The sequence below is a fragment of the Delphinapterus leucas genome, chromosome 11 (assembly GCF_059928025.1).
Source record: "Delphinapterus leucas isolate spDelLeu-1000000601 "Yukka" chromosome 11, BTC_Dleu_Yukka2, whole genome shotgun sequence".
Taxonomy (NCBI): domain Eukaryota; kingdom Metazoa; phylum Chordata; class Mammalia; order Artiodactyla; family Monodontidae; genus Delphinapterus; species Delphinapterus leucas.
In genome coordinates this window covers 28,463,424-28,483,281 of record NC_143139.1, presented here as the reverse complement: position 1 = coordinate 28,483,281, position 19,858 = coordinate 28,463,424, and the positions used below count along the sequence as shown (strand labels likewise).

General features: G+C 36.3%; 1 protein-coding gene across 18 annotated transcripts in view; it reads left to right on the top strand.

The window, feature by feature from the left end:
* The window catches only part of CPNE8 (copine 8), a 350,243-nt gene that overhangs the window by 93,841 nt on the left and 236,544 nt on the right, over positions 1 to 19,858 (top strand). For all 18 annotated transcript variants that reach the window (XR_016394895.1, XR_016394896.1, XM_022577941.3 and 15 more), the window contains one exon: positions 1,757 to 1,796. Coding sequence is in view for 16 of the 18 variants with exons in the window: in XM_022577941.3 (XP_022433649.1) it covers positions 1,757 to 1,796 (40 nt within the window). In the remaining 2 variants the exon portion in view is untranslated. The remainder of the gene's footprint in view (positions 1 to 1,756; positions 1,797 to 19,858) is intronic.

Genomic DNA, 19,858 nt, shown 5'->3' with positions numbered 1-19,858 from the left:
AGGCACAAGTGTACCATCCTGGGGGTAAACTACTGAACTTCTGCTTTGCAGTGTATTCTCTTTTACTTAAGGAGATTATGGCACTTATAAACATAGACAGACACCCACATTCACACAGCCCCACCCCCATGCACACAGATATATTTTTAGCTATTTAGGATGTTGTGTTTATGTTCTGACTTGTGAGGATTAAAACCAGTGATACTTTTAGAAAAGTTAGAAGGAAAATTCTCTTAGAAGAAAAATCATGGTAATTTCAAGTGCATTGTAATCCAGCATATTATTTAAAGCCTTCAGAGGTATGCTGTAAATTACCTATTTTTGAGGTAATAGCATTAAAAGCTTTGTTAAAGACAATGAAGGAGGATTGTATGTGAGGATACTTAAACTCTTTGTGATGAAAACATAAATACTTTTCTTTTTGCTTTTTTAACTGAGCTGAATATACCATGTTATTTCTCCCTAGTCTACACTAAACCCTTTATAGAAAATGGTTTCCAGGGATGATACTTGAGAAGGAGCCAGCAGAGTTATGTTTTACCTTTGATATTGCTACAGTTGCTAATTTTAATTTTACACTTAGAAATTGTTTTGAACAAGAAAAATTTCTTGAATAAGAAAAATATTTTTTAACTAATATTTGTAGGCCTTCAGTAGATGTTGGCAATTTGTTGATTCAAAATTCTAGTTTACAGCTGTTGAGAGTGTCAAAATTCCCTGACGTGAAGAAGAGTAATTTGTAATTCTTCTGGAGCAGGTATTTGCATCACACAATTTTAAAGCCAGTTTGTGGTAAACATTCTTTGCTATGGAGTAAGTGCACCTCTGCCCAGAATCAGTACACTCAGTGAACTCTCTTTCTTTGCCTTTTTTTGACTAGATGCTTCATTTCTCTGTGAAACATTTTTGTTATGTGAGAGGGAAGACTTAAACCTTAAAAAAAAGGCAGTTAATTTTTGGTAGGAAGCTATGCACAAAGAATGTGAAAGGAATATGATTTGGGAGAAAGACTGGAACCAGTACAAATATTTTCCTATTTAAGAATTCAGTAAATTGAGATTGTTTTGGTTACTAACAGCCTTTCTGTTTCTAAAAATTTTTTTAAAACAAGGGGCTAAAGTGACAGTAGGTGATGTTTTTCCAGGATCTCCTTAAGAAATCATTTATTTCCAGTACTAAGTGATCAAAAACAGGACATATAATAATCCTATATAAATACATTTCTTTTTCCATAAAATACATGGTTTCCCCAAGTTCTGTGATTGGGGAAATATAATATGTCATTACTTTGGCCAAATTTCAAAATTAATGAGAACATTTATGATATTAAATAAGAATTATGATATAATATAATATATTTATATATAATTATATAATGTAATTATAATTATAACAAATGATAGCCTGTTATCCGCACTTGTTTTAAAAGGGAAATTTCAGTTTTTACGGATATTAGGAATCTATTGATTCACAGAAAAGGGAAATTTTAAACTTGTCTTATCGAGCAGAAGAATTCATGACTGTGAAAATATTAGGACTTCTACTTAAGTTGTAGAAATAAAAGCACCCAGGGATTGTGAATTCTACCTTTGGTATGTAGGCCACAGATCATGAGAAATTTCTAAATTTGCTAAGTTTTTCTCCCTATTCATACAATTTTGATTCATTTTTTATTTATGTTTTGGGGGATATACTGACATTTTTCTCTAACTTTATTTTGTGGAAATAATTTAAATTTTATATTTTAATCTTTTAGGTATGATGTTGATTCGAAGAGTCCCAACTTGTCAAAACATGTAAGTTCATATTTTTATGTTCTTTATGATGGTTGCAAATATAAATTATAATATCATGATTTGATTGATATTTATGTTGATTGATTAATATTGATTGATTAATATTAAGGTTATATGTCCACAACTTATGTAATAAATGCATTGAAAATAAATAACATTTTTAAAGAACCCTAGAATAACATTTGGAGAAGCTTATTGAAAGAAAGATATCTTCAGTATGTGAAATGGATTAATCTTACTTATTTGTTATATTTGGTTTTTTTTAAAGAAATGATGTCAGTTCCCTATAATGTTCAAAGTTGGATCAGGTTAAGAAGATGAAATAGTAAGATTATGTCTTTTTGGGAGTCTTCACTTTTGAGAGAATGGAAAGTACTAGGGTGTAGGCAGAGTGATTTGCTGTTCTGCTGTCCCTGTAGTTCATTTGTTCAACAGTATTTTCTAAGTACCTCCTCATGCCAGGTACCATGGCAGTTTCTGAGTGTACAAGATGAGTAACACAGACATGGAGTCCATCCACAAGTCACGTACTATCTTTTTTTCCTTTCTGGGCTCTGATCTTCCCATTCCTTTTCCTTAAGAGATTTACTCACCAGGCAACAACTGTTATCTGGGGAGTTTCCAGGTTCAGGAGCAGCAACAGTGTCAGAGTTAGGCAGAAAAAGAGGAGGTGGTGGGAAGTGAGGGATGAGAGTGATATTCTTTGGCTAAGCACTGGTGGTTTTATCAATGGAATATTGGCCAGTTTGGAATTAGGCCATATCTAATAGGAAGGGCTGGATGGGGGTGAAAAGAGTATTCTGAAAGGGGTTTAACTAGGTTTTAAGTGAAATCTGAGTATACAAATGTAAAATTGGTAGCTGTGCCAGTGTTGCGAGGTCAGCCAGACTAATGTTCATGCCCACAGGCTCAGAAGGTGAGATTTTTCTATTTTTGTAGGCTATTAGCTAGAATAGGTGGAGATCTATCTATCTATCTATCTATCTATCTATCTATCTATCTAGATAGATAGATAGATACGTATAATTTCCTGTGTAGTTTGCAGACAGGGAATGTCATAGTTCAGAGAAGAGAGAGGGGATGTAGGGGGTGATCCCAAGGTGATTTGGGAAAACTGGAAGCCTGGTCATGGTGGTAAAAAAATCACAATTTACTGATCTTTTTCCTTCATTAAAGGAGGTATGGTATTTATTTCTGTTATGGAGCATAGAGCAGAATCATTTGAAGAAAGATTCAAAGGTTAGTCTTTGTACAATTTGAAAAGAATGCTGTAACAAGCTCATTACTTCCCATAAGTAAAGTTCATTGCAGTTGCCATGACACCCTTCTACTCCTTAAGATAAGACTTATAGCATGTAGTTAGACATTTAAAACTTATTTGCATAGCTTTGTATTGGAAGTTTTCGAAACTTCATTGGAAGAATCAGAAAAGGAACCACATTTTCTAGTCAAAATTATCTAGTTGCAAGGAACAAAAATGCATTAACTTATCTCACATGGAGGGGGTTTATTGAAGGGATTTAGGAGCATCTCATAAATGTGACATGTAACTTGCTGTATGGGAATTGCAGCTAGAAACAGGCATGGTGGGTTGGACTGAGACAGCTATTTTCTCTGTTTCTCTCTGTCTCTCTCTCAGTCAATAAAGCCACATATTCTTTTCACTATGGCTTTTCTCTGAGCTTCTGTTTCTCTCTGAAGACCAAGTTTCTCTGTTTATTCATCCTGTGTACATAGGGAAAATGACCTCCCTAACACTGACTGGGCATAGACTTTCAAGTGCCCACTCTCTCTGAATATAATTTCTCAGTGTTTCTCAGTTTAGACTAGTCTTCAGAGGGCATAATAATTGAGAAGTTAAGGACATTTTCATGGGGTTGTATATATTGAGGGTGAGTGTGAGGACTACTACTACTAACATGTAGTCCTTACCATTGATGTTCAGGACATAGTAATATGGGATAGGAAGGTACCTCAAACATGATTAACTATGTCTTCCTTTAATAATCAGTAATGACTAAATATTTTTATGTAAGAGATATGTCTTACAGAAGCCATCAATGTACATATCTTTTCAAATATTTTTCTTTTGTGGAATAGCTTTTTTTTCATAAGTAAATATCCTGACTCTGTTTTACCATCATGATATCTCTTTTACTATCTTCTCATCACCATACTTCTTTACCAAACAGCCTGGGTTTCTATCATAACTTCCTTTTCATTCTCCCTTCAATTTCTTTACTGTATTCTCATGTTCATTTCTGCTTAAACTATTCTGACATAGGTTAGATCAAAATGTAGTGGCCTCCCTTCATTCTTTACTTTACTTGATCTCCCCATTATTTTGGACACGATTGACTACTGTATTCTTGAAATACTTACCTCCCTTGACTTCCATGGAAATTTTTCCCTTGCTTCTTTTCCTACCTCTCTGTTTATTCAGTACCTATTATTTTTTAGTTTCTCTTTCTCCTCCTATTCCTTAGTATTAGTGCTTCTTATGGCTTTATTTTCAATTTTCATCTCATCTCATTGTATAAACTCTCTTTGGGAGAGTTCAGTCATTTACCTGTCTTATCTTGATGATTCATGTACCCTCTGTACACCCCAGAAAATCTAAGTTTCCAACTGCTTGTCAGATATTCCTTGGTAGATATTCTGCAGAAGTCTAAAATTCAAATATATCAAAAATGTATTTTTGATGACCTTTTCCATCCCAATTTTGCTCCTCTGCCTGTATTATCTTCATGAGAATAATCATCAGCACAGTGTACTTATTTAGAAAACTTTCATATAATTTTCCCGATCCTTGTTATGACAAAAACATTTCAAGTTTCTGAAATGATTCTCTCTTTTTTTTTTTTGTGGTACGTGGGCCTGTCACTGTTGTGGCCTCTCCCATTGCAGAGCACAGGCTCCGGGCGCTCAGGCCCAGAGGCCATGGCTCACGGGCCCAGCCGCTCCGCGGCATGTGGGATCTTCCCGGACCGGGGCACGAACCCATGTCCCCTGCATCGGCAGGCGGACTCTCAACCACTGCGCCACCAGGGAAGCCCTGAAATGATTCTTTAAAAGAAGACACACTTAGCTCTTGAATGACTGAGAATAAAAATAAATAATTAACAACACACATAATATTGGCTTGTTTAATACCATAACACAGTGCTTTAGAGACCCTTTAAAAAGGAACTGAGAAACAAATTGTGTTTAACTTTAAACACATTAAATCTACTTCCATCAAAGACAGGAGCTCTGAGATATTCCACCTGGCCTATTGCACTCAAAGCTGTAGTTATACCTTTAGAGAGCAGTGATAACCCCTACCCAGAGGAGGTCTTGGAAAGCTCTGACAGCCCTGAGTCAATCACAGAAAGTCACCCCTTTAGAACTAATGTTTCTTGTTCAGTTTTCACTTCTTTATGAATCTTACCCCATTTCCTTTCCTGAATGGAAACTGAGCACTAACTCTCCCAAGTAGAATTGCTTAACATCTCCTTCCCCTTATATTTCAGGGTCAGTCTTCCTTAACCTCTTCCTGTCTCACATCTAGTGAGTCACCAAATCCTGCTCATTCTAACAAAGAATTGCTTCTCTTCTGTCTTATTTCCTTACCGTTACTGCCTTAGTTCACATTTTCATCACTTTTCTGCTGGAGTATTGCATAGCTTTTTATAGTTCCTGTAGTTTATATTATCTCACATTTTAATGTATTCTCACATTATTCTCTGTTATATTTCTCAAATATATATAGTAAGCAACACAAATTACTTAATAGTGCCTGAGCTAAGAGTGGATGAAGCGTGTCAAAAGAAGGAGGAAATGTGTTTTTGAATTGTTACAGGAATTGTTAGAGATAACTGCTTTGAATTTCTGCTAGATATTAGCAACAACAAAAACCCATCTTTATTTGAAAGCAAACAAGTACAGATTTTAGGTAAAAGAGCATATAACTCATTCAACCCAAAAGGAATTCAGGAGGCATTTGAAAGACCAGAGAAACCAATAAATAAACTAGGTTTATTCCCTGAAGATGCAGTTCTTTAAAAGTGTGGTTGTCTACACCTTCCAATTTTGCAAAGGGAAAGAAAAACTAAAACCTTTTAGGAAATACTGCTAAGTGCCTGTGCTTGCATGTGGAGTACAGGCACCTATCTTTTACAAAAGGGATTTGGTAGCAAGAGAGACTCCTTGAGTTAACTATAATAAATTTTTTCTCTTTCTCATTTCTGATAATTTTGAAAGATCCCACTTTCAGGATGATTTTATTTGGTTTCTAGTACTTAGGGGTCTTAAGTACCAGTCTTAAATTTTTGGTACTAATAAGGAAAATGGAGATATAATATAGAACTGTACCTTAGATTTCTAACATTGCAAATGAATACAGGTGAATAGATGAAGAATCAGTATAACTTTAATTGATTTTATTGGTGGTGGACAAGTTTTTAGTGAAGAAACGTTATGTTCACAGCTGACTTATGGAATCCAGGGATGTATTCCTTTAGAGAATTTATCCATTTTATGATTCTCTAAGGAAATTGCTTTACATATTTCCATTTGCATAATTTAATTGCATCATAGTGAAAAGATTATTAACAGGCCCATAATTGGTGTATCTAGGATTCTTTTTGGTGTTCTGGAGCAGATAACATTGAAACTGTACTTTGTGTACTAAGTTTTCATACCTACCAGGCAATCCAAAATGCATTTATCCATTTGGTTGGGCTTGGAAGGTACCCACTACAGTTTTTGTTTTAGATAGTTAATTGCTCACTGGATTATTTCCGCCACAAAATACCAACCTTCAGTGAAGATGTGCGTGTTCTTCAATATGTTTTCTAAATATTATATATATAAACTTCCACATATAGATCAGTTGTATTTGAAAATTTTATATGAAAGTTAATTAACTGTTCAGATCATGAAATGCATTTTTCATAGGAATAGATTTATAAGTGGGGAAAGTTTTTCATTAGAATATGTCAGTTTAACCCATATATAACTGAATTGAATTCTAATATATATTCGCACAACCAGGTAAGCAATAAATATATTCCAGGCACTCTTGTAATGCTGAGAAATATAGCAATGAATAAGACAAACAAGATCCTTGTCCTAAAACAGCTTACAGTTTAGAGTTGGGGAAGTGGCGTATATAGATTTATTCAATAAAAACAAATGCAAATAAATGGCTAAGATAACTTACTTTTTTATAGCATTTATATTAATAAGATTTTGATACTGAGAGAGGGTGACTCATGAAGCTAGTTAGCTAGAAGCTTATATTTCCCTCAACCAGGCAGTATGATTCTGTACCAGTTCTTATCCTGGGTATACTTATTAAAGAGAAGGAGGGAACTATTGAAAATCTAGGGGAAGAGCATTTAAGGCAAAAGGAACAGTAGTGCAAAGACCTTGAGTCAGGAAGTAATTTAGTATGTTGATGTGACTGAAAGATAGCTACCCTATATAGACTGAATGGTAAGGAAAGAAGAATGGAATAATTTGGAAAGGTAGATAGAATTCAGATGGTGTGGAGATTTGTAGGCCAAAGTTTAAAGAATTTGGATTTTTTTTTTATGGATTTCACTGGAAGATGATGTGATCTGATTTATAGGTTTAAATAACAACTGGCAGCTGAAGTGGATAATGGGGTTGGGAAGCCCCAGTGTACAGGGGCCAGTTTCAGGTTTTACCCAGGGAACTCCTGCTCTTGTGAACCAACAGAGACCAGTTATAAAACTGCTGTTAATTTAGCTAGGTAAATGATATTTGGTAAGTATAGACCTTGAAGTGGTAAAAAGTGGCAGATTTGGAATATATTTTGGTGATATGGTTGATGATGATGTAGATATTAGGTCTGAAAATAAGAGATGAAAATAGAATGATTCCTAGGTTATTGGAAACTGGATAAATGAAGATACAGTTTATTGCCATGGGGTACATTGGGGAGGAAGAGACTGAGGTGGTGGGGATGAGAATAGAGAAATCAGTGGTCAGGGCAGGTTTATATTGTTTGAGACTCCAGTAAGCATCTAACTGGAGATATTGACTAGGCCATTTCTGGAGACTTGAGAACTGTCAGCCTATAGAGTTGGAACTCAATAAAATTATATAAAAAAGTATAAATGGAGAAGAGAATAGGATAGAACCTTGGGGGAACTTTAGCATTTACAAATTTGGTGGGAAATGATTAGCCAGAATTATCATTTAAAAAGGCTAAGCAGGACATATCACTTTCTAGTTCAAATTAATTTTCCAGTGGCTTCCCTCCACACTTGAGACAGAATTCACAGTCCATCATGGGCCCTTGGCTCCGTCCTCTCCTTCCATTCTCTTCCTTGCTCATTCTACTCTAACCCCACTGGCCCTCTTGCTTTTCCTTAAACACCCCAAGTATCTTCTTGTCTCAGGGACTTTGTTCTTGCTTTTTGCCCTACCTACCTATTGTCTCAAATGTTCACATGATTCTTTCTGTTATATTATTGAAATTTCTACTTAGTTGTCATCTACTTAGAGGCTTGCCTGACTGCCCTGTGTAAAAGAGCTCTCTGTGCTATCCTCTGATGCCTTTTCAATAGTAACTTTCTTTTTTTTTTATGTAGCAAGCTTTCTGGTCTTTATCAGCTAATGAGAGCTAGCCTTATAAGCATATTCAAATTAAAGAATTTATGACTGATGCTAAATAAATGGATTATGTTTCTATTTGCATTTTCAACATGGTCTTGTAGAATCTTAGACTTTGAGACAGAATTAGGGACAGTGCTTGAGGTAGGTTTGATGACAGTGTCTTTGGCACTCATTATGTTATATTAAGTGAGATTGTTTGCATGTAAAACTGGCCCTTACTCAGGGCTTAGTATTTAATGACATTGTGTGATAGTATTATATTTATTATTTAATAATGCTATAATATATATCATATTATTTAATAGTACTATATAGTAAGTTTTCTAGTTATTTAGCCTGTTGACTGTATCATCATGTTTGACAGCAGTAAGAATATTTACTTAACATTTTTTGTTAGCATATTACATTTCTCACATCTTTACTGATGAGAACTAACATCTAGACAAAAAATGATGTGCCTCTAGAAGGTAAATATTTTCCATAGATTTGTTATAGTATTTGTGAATAGAGTAGCTTTATTCTTAATCTATAAGTAGTATGGTTCACAATTTAAATATGTATGTTGTTGATAATTTTAGAAAATTGGTTCATTTTGATCAATAACTACTCATGCATTGAAAGATTAACTTTCATTCAGTGTCTTATTTAACTGCCTTCATTTGGACTCTTATCAAGCAAGAATTATTTTGAAAATCAACAACTGTGCTGAGGGAAAATAAATTCAACTTTAGAGTATAATTTTGAAATTATATTTGCAATTTAGCTACTGATGTCTAAGTTTAGAACTATTAATAATGTGTGAGAAATTCTCTCATTTGTGGAAAGCATTATATGAAGAAACACACTGCACATGGACACACACACACACATATATATATGTATGCATATTCTTGAAAATTATAGGGAACATTTTATGATATTTTGATGATACTGGTAATATGTGTGTAGTAAGAATTAGTCCTGAAATAGGTGGAGGAATTATTTTTCTTTGTATATACTTTTTACTATTTATATTATCTCTGTGCATTTAAAAAATAAATTTCAAGAGTGGGTGGAGAAAAAAAAGAAATTTGTGTTAATTTCTTGGAGGTAGGATTAGCATTTTTGCTTTGTAGATGGATCCATTCATTAAAAAGACAAATCCTTGATTAAAAAAATGGTGTATTATTATAATGTTAAAATGGGACAAATTATTTTTCTTAAAATATTAAATCGAATTGCTTCATGTTGAGTTTCCTTTATACCCCAAACAGCACAACCATTAAGAAAGCAGGGGCTTCCCTGGTGGTGCAGTGGTTGGGAATCTGCCTGTCAATGCAGGGTACATGGGTTCGAGCCCTGGTCTGGGAAAATTCCACATGCCGCGGAGCAACTAAGCCCGTGTGGTATAACTACTGAGCCTGCGCTCTAGAGCCCGCAAACCACAACTACTGAGCCCAAGTGCCACAACTACAGAAACCCACGTGCCTAGAGCCCGTGCTCTGCAACAGGAGAGGCCACCTCAATGAGAGCCCTGCACCTAGCAATGAAGAGTGTCCCCCCCACCACAACTAGAGAAAACCCACTTGCAGCAACGAAGACCCAACACAACCAAAAATAAAATAAATTTATTTTTAAAAAAGGAAAATAGGAAAGATTATTGAGCAAAGAAGCACCGTTCTTGATTATTATAAATGATTGTCATATTAGTATATAGCACATAATATAACTGTGACTCCTCAATCTCTATAGTTGCTGTGATTACTATGAATTCATTAAATATAGAGGAATTCAGCAATATTAGCAGGGATTACCAACAGTAAAATATTAGTAAATAATGCCGACAATAAAATTTCACAAGTTATACAAACTTTCCTTACCAATTTTTTTCCACAATGGTTAAAATTTTATAAAAGTGAGAAATTTTGTATCATTTATTTTCTCTTGCTTTTACTGGCTTAGTGTGCATGTGCTTAAAAATGCTAAATGATCACAAAATGGGTAAAAGCAATAAGTGGAGGCAAATCATGACTCTATCTTATCAAGAATGAATGATTAGGGCTTCTGGGAAGATGGCAGAAGAGTAAGACACGGAGATCAAGTTCCTCCCCACAGATTCACCAGAAATACATCTACACGTGGAACAACTCCTACAGAACACCTACTGAATGCTGGCAGAAGACCTCAGACCTCCCAAAAGGCAAGAAACCCCCCACGTACCTGGGTAGGGCAAAAGAAAAAAGAATAAACAGAGACAAAAGGATAGGGACAGGACCTGCACCGGTGGGAGGGAGCTGTGAAGGAGGAAAGGTTTCCACACAATAGGAAGCCCCTTCGCGGGCAGAGATGGTGGGTGGCAGAGGGGTAACCTTCGGAGCCGCAGAGGAGAGCACAGCAACAGGGGTGCGGGGGACAAAGCAGAGAGATTCCCGCACAGAGGATCGGTGCCGACAGGCACTCACCAGCCCGAGAGGCTTGTCTGTTCCCCCGCCGGGGCGAGCGGGGCTGGGAGCTGAGGCTCGGGCTTCGGTCAGAGCGCAGGGAGAGGACTGGGGTTGGTGTCGTGAACACAGACTGCAGGGGTTAGTGTGCCATGGCTGGCCGGGAGGGAGGCCAGGGAAAAGTCTGGACCTGCCGAAGAGGAAAGAGAATTTTTCTTGCCTCTTTGTTTCCTGGTGCGCAAGGAGAGGGGATTAAGAACGCTGCTTAAAGGAGCTCCAGAGACGGGTGCGAGCTGCCGCTAAAAGCGTGGACCCCAGAGACAGGCATGAGATGCTAAGGCTGCTGCTGCCACCACCAATAACCCTGTGTGCAACCACAAGTCATATCCACACCTCCCTTCCAGGGAGCCTGTGCAGCCCGGCACTGCCAGGGTCCTGGGATCCAGGGAAAACTCCCCCGGGAGAATACACGGTGCGCCTCAGGCGGCTGCAACGTCACACTGGCCTCTGCCGCAGCAGGCTCGCCCCGCAATCCGTGCCCCTCCCTCCCCCCGGCCTGAGTGAGCCAGAGCCCCCGAAACAGTGGTTCCTTTAACCCCGTCCTGTCTGAGGAAAGAACAGATGCCCTCCGGCGACCTACAAGCAGAGGCGGGGCCAAATACAAAGCTGAGCCCCTGGGAGCTGTGAAAACAAAGAAGAGAAAGCGAAATCTCTCCCAGCAGCCTCAGAAGCAGTGGATTAAAGCTCCAAAATCAACTTGATGTACCCTGCATCTGTGGAATACATGAATAGACAACGAATCATCCCAAATTAAGGAGTCTGAGCCGTGTGGATGAAAGGCTCTTGGTGCTGCAGCCAGGAGTCAGTGCTGTGCCTCTGAGGTGGGATAGCCAACTTCAGGACATTGGTCCACAAGAGACCTCCCAGCTCCACATAATATCAAATGGCGAAAATCTCCCAGAGATCTCCATCTCAACACCAGCACCCAGCTTCACTCAAAGACCAACAAGCTACAGTGCTGGACATCCTATGCCAAACAACTAGCAAGACAGGAAAACAACCCCACCCATTAGCAGAGAGGCTGCCTAAAATCATAATAAGGCCACAGACACCCCAAAACACACCACCAGACGTGGATATGCCCACCAGAAAGACAAGATCCAGCCTCATCCACCAGAACACAGGCACTAGTCCCCTCCACAGAAGCCTACACAACCCACTGAACCAACCTTAGCCACTGGGGACAGACACCAAAAACAACAGGAACTACAAACCTGCAGGCTGCAAAAAGGAGACCCCAAACACAGTAAGATAAGCAAAATAAGAAGACAGAAAAACACACAGCCAATGAAGGAGCAAGATAAAAACACACCAGACCTAACAAATAAACAGGAAATAGGCAGTCTACCTGAAAAGGAATGCAGAGTAGTGAGAGTAAAGATGATCCAAAATCTTGGAAATAGAATAGACAAAATGCAAGAAACACTTAACAAGGACCTAGAATAACTAAAGATGGAACAAACAATGATGAACAACACAATAAATGAAATTAAGATAGGATCAATAGCAGAATAACTGAGGAAGAAGAACGGATAAATGACCTGGAAGATAAAATAGTGGAAATAACTACTGCAGAGCAGAGTAAAGAAAAAAGAATGAAAAGAATTGAGGACAGTCTCAGAGACCTCTGGGACAACATTAAATGCACCAACATTCGAATTATAGGGGTTCCAGAAGAAGAAGAGAAAAAGAAAGGGACTGAGAAAATATTTGAAGAGATTATAGTTGAAAACTTCCCTAATATGGGAAAGGAAATAGTTAATCAAGCCCAGGAAGCACAGAGAGTCCAATACAGGATAAATCCAAGGAGAAATACGCCAAGACACATATTAATCAAACAGTCAAAAATTAAATACAAAGAAAACATATTAAAAGCAGCAAAGGAAAAACAACAAATAACACACAAGGGAATCCCCATAAGGTTAACAGCTGATCTTTCAGCAGAAACTCTGCAAGCCAGAAGGGACTGGCAGGACATATTGAAAGTGATGAAGGAGAAAAACCTGCAACCAAGATTACTCTACCCAGCAAGGATCTCATTCAGATTTGATGGAGAAATTAAAACTTTTACAGGCAAGCAAAAGCTGAGAGAGTTCAGCACCATGAAACCAGCTCTACAACAACTGCTAAAGGAACTTTTCTAGACAAGAAACCCAAGAGAAGGAAAAGACCTAGAATAACGAACCCAAAATAATTAAGAAAATGGGAATAGGAACATACATATCAATAATTACCTTAAAAGTAAATGGACTAAATGCTCCCACCAAGAGACACAGATTGGCTGAATGGATAGAAAAACAAGACCCATATATTTGCTGTCTACAAGAGACCCACTTCAGACCTAGAGGCACATACAGACTGAAAGTAAGTGGATGGAAAAAGATATTTCATGCAAATGGAAACCCAAGAAAGCTGGCATAGCAATTCTCATATCAGACAAAATAGACCTAAAAATAAAGACTATTAGAAGGGACAAAGAAGGACACTACATAATGATCAAGGGATCGATCCAAGAAGAAGATATAACAATTGTAAATATTTATGCACCCAACATAGGAGCACCTCAATACATAAGGCATATACTAACAGCCATAAAAGGGGAAATCGACAGTAACACATTCATAGTAGGGGACTTTAACACCCCACTTTCACCAATGGACAGATCATCCAAAATGAAAATAAATAAGGAAACACAAGCTTTAAATGACATATTAAACAAGATGGACTTAATTTATATTTATAGGACATTCCATCCAAAAACAACAGCATACACATTTTTCTCAAGTGCTCATGGAACATTCTCCAGGATAGATCATATCTTGGGTCACAAATCAAGCCTTGGTAGATTTAAGAATATTGAAATTGTATCAAGTATCTTTACTAACCACAACGCTATGAGACTAGATATCAATTATAGGAAAAGATCTGTAAAAAATACAAACACATGGAGGCTAAACAATGCACTACTTAATAACGAAGTGATCACTGAGGAAATCAAAGAGGAAATCAAAAACTACGTAGAAACAAATGACAATGGAGACACAAAGACCCAAAATCTATGGGATGCAGAAAAAGCATTTCTAAGAGGGAAGTTTATAGCAATACAATCCTACCTTAAGAAACAGGAAACATCTCGAATAAACAACCTAACCTTCAACCTAAAGCAATTAGAGAAAGAAGAAAAAAAAAACCCCAAAGTTAGCAGAAGGAAAGAAATCATAAACATCAGATCAGAAATAAATGAAAAAGAAATGAAGGAAACAATAGCAAAGATCAATAAAACTAAAAGCTCGTACTTTGAGAAGATAAACAATATTGATAAACCATTAGCCAGACTCATCAAGAAAAAAAGGGAGAAGTCTCAAATCAATAGAATTAGAAATGAAAAAGGAGACATAACAGCTGACACTGCAGAAATAAAAAAGATCATGAGAGATTACTACAAGCAACTCTATGCCAATAAAATGGGCAACCTGGAAGAAATGGACAAATTCTTAGAAATGCACAACCTGCCAAGACTGAATCAGGAAGAAATAGAAAATATGAACAGACCAATCACAAGCACTGAAATTGAACTGTGATTAAAAATCTTCCAACAAACAAAAGCCCAGGACCAGATGGGTTCACAGGCGAATTCTATCAAACATTTAGAGAAGAGCTAACACCTATCCTTCTCAAACTCTTCCAAAATATAGCAAAGGGAGGAACACTCCGAAACTGATTCTACAAGGCCACCTTCACCCTCATACCAAAACCAGACAAGGATGTCACAAAGAAAGTAAACTACAGGCCAATATCACTGATGAACATAGATGCAAGAATCCTCAACAAAATACTAACAAACAGAATCGAACAGCACATTAAACGGATCATTCACCATGATCAAGTGGAGTTTATTTCAGGAATGCAAGACTTCTTCAATATATGCAAATCAATCAGTGTGATACACCATATTAACAAATTGAAGGAGAAAAACCATATGATCATCTCAATAGATGCAGAGAAAGCTTTCGACAAAATTCAACACCCATTTTTGATAAAAACCCTGCAGAAAGTAGGCATAGAGGGAACTTTCCTCAACATAATAAAGACCATATATGACAAACCCACAGCCAACATCGTCCTCAATGGTGAAAAACTGAAAGCATTTCCACCAAGATCAGGAAGAAGATAAGGTTGCCCACTCTCACCACTCTTATTCAACAGAGTTTTGGAAGTTTTAGCCACAGCAATCACAGAAGAAAAGGAAATAAAAGAATCCAAATTGGAAAAGAAGTAAAGCTGTCACTGTTTGCAGATAACATGATTCTATACATAGAGAATCCTAAAGATTCTACCAGAAAACTACTAGAGCTACCAGAAAACTACTAGAGCTAATCAATGAATTTGTTAAAGTAGCAGGATACAAAATTAATGCACAGAAATCTCTGGCATTCCTATACACTAATGATGAAAAATCTGAAAGTGAAATCAAGAAAACACTCCCATTTACCATTGCAACAAAAGGAATAAAATATCTAGGAATAAGCCTACATAAGGAGACAAAAGACCTGTATGCAGAAAATTATAAGACACTGATGAATGAAATTAAAGATGATACAAATAGATGGAGAGATATACCATGTTTTTGGATTGAAAGAATCAACATTGTGAACATGACTGCACTATCCAAAGCTATCTACAGATTCAATGCAATCCCTATCAAACTACCACTGGCATTTTTCACAGAACTAGAACAAAAAATTTCACAATTTGTATGGAAACACAAAAGACCCCGAATAGCCAAAGCAATTTTGAGAATGAAAAACGGAGCTGGAGGAATCAGGCTCCTTGACTTCAGACTATTCTACAAAGCTACAGTAATCAAGACAGTATGGTACTGGCACAACAACAGAAAGATAGATCAGTGGAACAGGATAGAAAGCCCAGAGATAAACCCATGCACATATGGTCACCTTATGTTTGATAAAGGAGGCAGGAATATACAGTGGAGAAAGGACAGCCTCTTAAATAAGTGGTGCTGGGAAAACTGGACAGCTACATGTAAAAGTATGAGATTAGATCACTCCCTAACACCATACACAAAAATAAGCTCAAAATGGATTAAAAACCTAAATGTAAGGCCAGAAACTATCAAACTCTTATAGGAAAATATAGGCAGGGCACTCTATGACATAAATCACAGCAAGATCATTTTTGACCCACCTCCTAGAGAAATGGAAATAAAAACAAAAATAAACAAATGGGACCTAATGAAACTTCAAAGCTTTTGCACAGCAAAGGAAACCATAAACACAACCAAAAGATAACCCTCAGAATGGGAGAAAATATTTGCAAATGAAGCAACTGACAAAGGATTAATCTCCAAAATTTATAAGCAGCTTATGCAGCTCAGTATTAAGAAAACAAACAACCCAATCCAAAAATGGGCAGAAGACCTAAATAGACATTTCTCCAAAGAAGATATACAGACTGCCAACAAACACATGAAAGAATGCTCAACATCACTAATCAATAGAGAAATGCAAATCAAAACTACAATGAGATATCATCTCACACCAGTGTGAATGGCCATCATCAAAAAATCTAGAAACAATAAATGCTGGAGAGGGTGTGGAGAAAAGGGAACCCTCTTGCACTGTTGGTGGGAATGTAAGTTGATACAGCCACTGTGGAGAACAGTATGGAGTTTCCTTAAAGAACTGCAAATAGAACTACCATATGACCCAGCAATCCCACTACTGGGCATATACCCTGAGAAAACCATAATTCAAAAAGAGTCATGTACCAAAATGTTCATTGCAGGTCTATTTACAATAGCCCGGAGATGGAAACAACCTAAGTGTCCATCATAGTATGAATGGATAAAGAAGATGTGGCACATATATACAATGGAATATTACTCTGCCATAAAAAGAAACGAAATTGAGCTATTTGTAGTGAGGTGGATAGACCTAGAGTCTGCCCTACAGAGTGAAGTAAGTCAGAAAGTGAGAGACAAATACCGTATGCTAGCCTATATATATGGAATTTAAGAAAAAAAAATGTCATGAAGAACCTAGGGGTAAGACAGGAATAAAGACACAGACCTACTAGAGAAGGGACTTGAGGATATGGCGAGGGGGAAGGGTAAGCTGTGAGAAAGTGAGAGAGAGGCATGGACATATATACACTTCCAAACTTAAGGTAGATAGCTAGTGGGAAGCAGCCGCATAGCACAGGGAGATCAGCTCCGTGCATTGTGACCTCCTGGAGGGGTGGGATAGGGAGGGTCGGAGGGAGCGAGACGCAAGAGGGAAGAGATATGGGAACATATGTATATATATAACTGATTCATTTTGTTTTAAAGCAGAAACTAACACACCATTGTAAAGCAATTATACTCCAATAAAAATGTTAAAAAAAAAAAAACCCAGAAGAATGAATGATTAACTCCTGAACAGTTGACTGTACTCAATTACTATGCTGTGTTAAAACTTAGCTATCAATAACCCATTTGTCTTTTAATTTGAATTATCTATTAATTAGAAGTATTTTCTGTGCTTATTGGTCATTTTATAAAACAGGAACGCCATTTAAAGATTATCTTTGTAGTTCTTTTAGGAAAAAGATGTCACACTATTGAATGCTTATAAAATTGTTTATTATGATGCTGATGGTAATCTACATTCATTGGTTAGCTTTGTAATAGTATAGAAATTAGAAATTTTATTTACCAGTTAATATGAAACCACACCTCCTGGTTCATTATACTATTGTTTTAAAAATGTCATGCTTTACATAGATATATTTGTATGTATACTTGTTAACATTTAAGATAAGACACTTCTGGGTTTTATAATGACACTCAAAATGAGCATCTGTATTGACCATGAGTGTAAAGTGGTTTTGGAAAAGAAAATGTATTATTTTATTCAGATATTTATAGTATCTCCAGTACTGGAATCTAGTGGCAAGTGGAAAGTTTTGTGTATGTTGTAATATTCTTTAACCCAGGAAAGTAGGGAGGAGAGAGGAGGCATATATTTATTAGATACTTACTATGTTCCCAGCATTTATTTTAAGTGTTTTGCCTACGTTATCTTACTTAGACCTCCCAACAATTTAATTGGCAAGTATTATTTACAAAGTGTATTTTATAGATTAGGATACAGAGGTGTAGAGGCATTAGTAAATGTTTCAGCCAAAATACAAACACAGGCAGTCTAGCCTCTTATACTTCTCACTCCTGAGGAGTATGTCATTCTGCTTTCCTAAATAAATAAATAAATGTATGCATGTAAAAAATATTTTATAAAGAATATATAGGAGTCATTAATAGTAGTACCTAGCAAGCAAGCATACAAACCAACACAAAACCAGTTAATTTAATGCAAAGTAAATTACCTTTTTATTTGTGTGGAATTATTAGAGCACATAGCATCAGTGTAATTTTCATGAGTATAGATAAGTTTCTTGCTATAATATATAAAATGTAGATGGATGGAATTCATTAGTAAAGATTGGTACAAATGAAATAATAATGTAATAATGACAGGAGAGTAATGCATCTTAAGGACAATGAAAACTTCCATTTGGAACCCTCCTGGATTCTTCCCTGTGTGTCTTTCCATGGCTAACTTTAATGTATCCTTTCCCTGTAATAAATGTAAATGTGGGTATAATAATAAAAAAAAAGTCTGAAGAAATTAGGATATTATGCTCATGCATACAATTAAAGTAGACATTCCTCTGAATATTAACAAAAAAGAGAAGAGAAATATAAATGTAGAGTAATCAGCTGGAATCTGATAGTACAGCAATGTTCCCTTGGATTTTGAGTTGTGTTATGCTAGTAATAAAACTAGATTTAGATTGTTATGGAAATAATCCAAACACTTCCTCTGATTTGCTAAGTTCTTTAAAAACTACCTATGAATGTGAAACATATTATTATTATGATGCTTTGTGTTGCTATACTCTCAGTTTTGTTTTTTTTTTCTTGTCTCCTCTACTGCTCAGTGATAAGCCTTCCAGTTTTATTACTAGCATATTGGATTTAGGGTAATATTTGGATACTTTTAAAGAGTGGCAGAATGCATCTTATATTGTTATATTGTTATATACTAACAATATGGTTTATAGTCATTTAAACAGATTTCAAAACTAAGTTCTATCTGTGTATTACTTAGATTATAAAATAATAATGAATATATTTAACAAGTATTCATGGTCAGTTTTTGGAAAGCCCAGTAGTTAATATGATTGAATAAATTGATACATTTCTCAATTACCAGCCACTGTAAAGTGGATTTGGTCTATGTGTGTGTTAGAATTGTAGAAAAGTGCTTGGATTTATACTGGAAATTCTATTATGACCTAACTATGGTGGCTCATCAACTGGAATACAACACTATAATAAGAAACAGTAAAGCAGTTTCTATTATAGCTAGTTTTCATTTCTATCTTCATCTAACTACAGAACACATATCTAAAAATATCCATTAAGGGGCACTAATTATATTACTAGTATTGTGTAAAATTCATAGGAAATGTGGACCATTGAGATGACAAAAAATGGATTCACTAGAGTTTTCCAACACAAGAAGAAGTAGACAAATATTAAATATTATGTGCTAATTTTTGCATTCTGAGTAGTAAATGTGTTGCTAAATTGGGAATACACAAACATAGGCAGATGTAAAATAATTACATAGATACCATAAATATTTAGGGGCAAAGAGTGCAATAACTATAATGTGTGCAGATGCACACTATATCTTTTTGGAGCACATTTTATTGACTTTATTATTTTTATTTCCTTTTTTGTTCAGCAATGATGATATGTGTGTGTTCTCTGTTTGCTAATATGTGTCTCCTCTAATATGGACTGCTCAATATATCTGTTCTGTTTTCTTGAGTCATTACAGCAATGAACAGCTTTCACTGAGACTTGTTACTCCATTGGGCAAATCC